The sequence below is a fragment of the Rhinopithecus bieti genome, unplaced genomic scaffold, assembly GCF_001698545.2.
Source record: "Rhinopithecus bieti isolate Rb0 unplaced genomic scaffold, ASM169854v2 scaffold_13744, whole genome shotgun sequence".
In the NCBI taxonomy this organism is placed as follows: Eukaryota; Metazoa; Chordata; class Mammalia; order Primates; family Cercopithecidae; genus Rhinopithecus; species Rhinopithecus bieti.
The window spans coordinates 250959-253192 of record NW_016807577.1 but is presented as its reverse complement, the minus strand read 5'-3'; the positions used below and the strand labels follow the sequence as shown (position 1 = coordinate 253192).

At 41.8% G+C, this 2234-nt stretch overlaps 1 protein-coding gene across 1 annotated transcript in view; it reads right to left on the bottom strand.

Annotated features, from left to right (window-relative positions):
• AFF2 (ALF transcription elongation factor 2) overlaps window positions 1-2234 on the bottom strand; it is a 402781-nt gene that overhangs the window by 155936 nt on the left and 244611 nt on the right. The window contains exon 7 of the mRNA XM_017882824.1: window positions 200-230. Within this exon, the coding sequence (XP_017738313.1) occupies window positions 200-230 (31 nt within the window). The remainder of the gene's footprint in view (window positions 1-199; window positions 231-2234) is intronic.

Below are 2234 nucleotides of genomic sequence, written 5' to 3'. Positions count from 1 at the left end.
TTTTTTTTTTTTTTTTTTTTCCACTTCCTTCCAGATGACTCACTTCTGGCTTTGTTTTGATGTCAGTGAATGCCCCTTTTAAGCTTCTGGTGGATTCCTCTTCTAATTCTTCTTCTTCTTCTTTTTTTTTCTTTTTTTTTGGAGACGGAGTCTCGTTCTGTCGCCCAGGCTGGAGTGCAGTGGTGCGATCTCGGCTCACTGCAAGCTCTGCTTCTGGGGTTCATGCCATTCTCCTGCCTCAGCCTCCTGAGAAGCAGGGAGTACAGGCTCCCACCACCATGCCCGGCTAATTTTTTGTATTTTTTATAGAGACGGGGTTTCACCGTGTTAACCAGGATGGTCTCGATCTCCTGATCTCATGATCCGCCCACCTTGGCCTCCCAAGGTGCTGGGATTACAGGCGTGAGCCACCATGCCCGGCTGCAGTATTTTTAAATTCTAAGTACCAAATCATGTATTCTGATTAAGAATTAATCTGATTAAGAAAATAACAGTCATTTCTTCCTTGCCCCATTACACAGTCACTTTGCTACCAAAATTGCATCCAAGTAGCAGATCAAACATCTACATGGGGAAGAATATATGAAATTGCTAGAAAGTGGGTTATTGCTCTGCAATAATGCATTGCAGTTCTTAAATTTCAAATTAAAATCTCAAAGGAAACATTTTCAATGATAAAAGCTTTGGTAAAAGGATGGCCAGGGTTGTAATGAATATCAATTGATTTTAGTAAAATATTTTCAAAATTGATCTAAAAAATAATGTAATTCCTGTATTGGTTATAGCAATCCGGAAAACATTTTCACAGTCTTTCTATTCTCTTTGGTAATGAAATTTTCATAGCACTTACAGAAAACTTTAGAAATAATGACATTTTAGTTACATAAAACAATTTTGACCCAGTTTTGTGTCATCAAAAACAGAGCAGTATAATTTCTTGTGGGACTACATCCCACCAGGTTGTAGGAATGTTGTGTCCAGGTACAAAAGGAAAACTTTGGTATACTAAATCCCTGAACTTATCAAATCCTGTGAGGAAGGGCAACTCAGCAGGATGAGAGGGAGCTTTGAACTCACTGGGCCCTTGGCCTGCATTCAAACTTTCTTACTAAGGAGCATTGTGACTCAGAGGGCTCTTCTGTATGTTTGTAGCCAAAATATCCATTCAGAATAAGTGGGCACGACCAGTCCATCTTCCTACTGGACTGTGTACACTTCAGGAGGAAGGACTATCATTCTAGCTTTGCTTTGCTCATCTGTAAGATGGGAATAATTTGGAGCACCTCCACGATGCCTGGCAAGTTTAATAAGGCAATGTACATAAAAGCACCTGACACTTGTTCTCAACAGCACAATAATTATTGTTTGTGTCTGTCATTCCTGTGATAGTGTAGTGCCCTTTCTTCCTAACTAGTGCTACAATCAAGGATGTCTTCATGTGACATGCATAACAACCACCCACATGTAAACTCAGGCTGGCCTCAACCAATCTGTCTCCATAAGACCTTCCATCAACTCTCTGACTCCAGAGTTGGGATGTTTTAAAACATATAGTTAATACCATAAGTTGGCAAACTGGTTTTATTAAAAAAAAACAAACCCAGCATTATGGCTATATTAAGATTTTATGGAAACTATCCAGGCATTCTCGACAGCATGGTTTAAAACACAGGAGCTGCTCAGTTAAATGGGGGTATGGATGGTTTCCACCTGGACATAGTCCAAATGCTAACAACCAAGTTTTACAAAGGAGCTTGATATTTGGAGCTGCCATCTCCTCAACAGTACTCTAAGAACTAACTGGATGTACACCCTTGAGTTCAGGGAACCTGCCTGAAAATCCTTTTCGGGGCAACTTAATGCATCTTATCTGTTCCTATCTATGATGGCCCATAAAAGACCAACAAGGTCATGCATTTGGGAAGGCCATTGAACTGACAGGTAAGTGGCAAGATGTTATAATCCACTGGATGAATCAATCCAACTGAACAAAGAAAATCCAAGTTCTTCGGTTTGGTTCTGTTTTCTTCCTCATTGCTCTTTAATAACTTCATTAAGAAACTACAGGTGGTGGGCACCTGTAGTCCCAGCTACTCAGGAGGCTGAGGCAGGAGAATGGCGTGAACCCGGGAGGCGGAGCTTGCAGTGAGCCAAGATCATGCCACTGCACTCCAGCCTGGGGACAGAGTGAGACTCTGTCTTGGGGAGCGACAGGGCAGGGCAGGGGCGGGGGA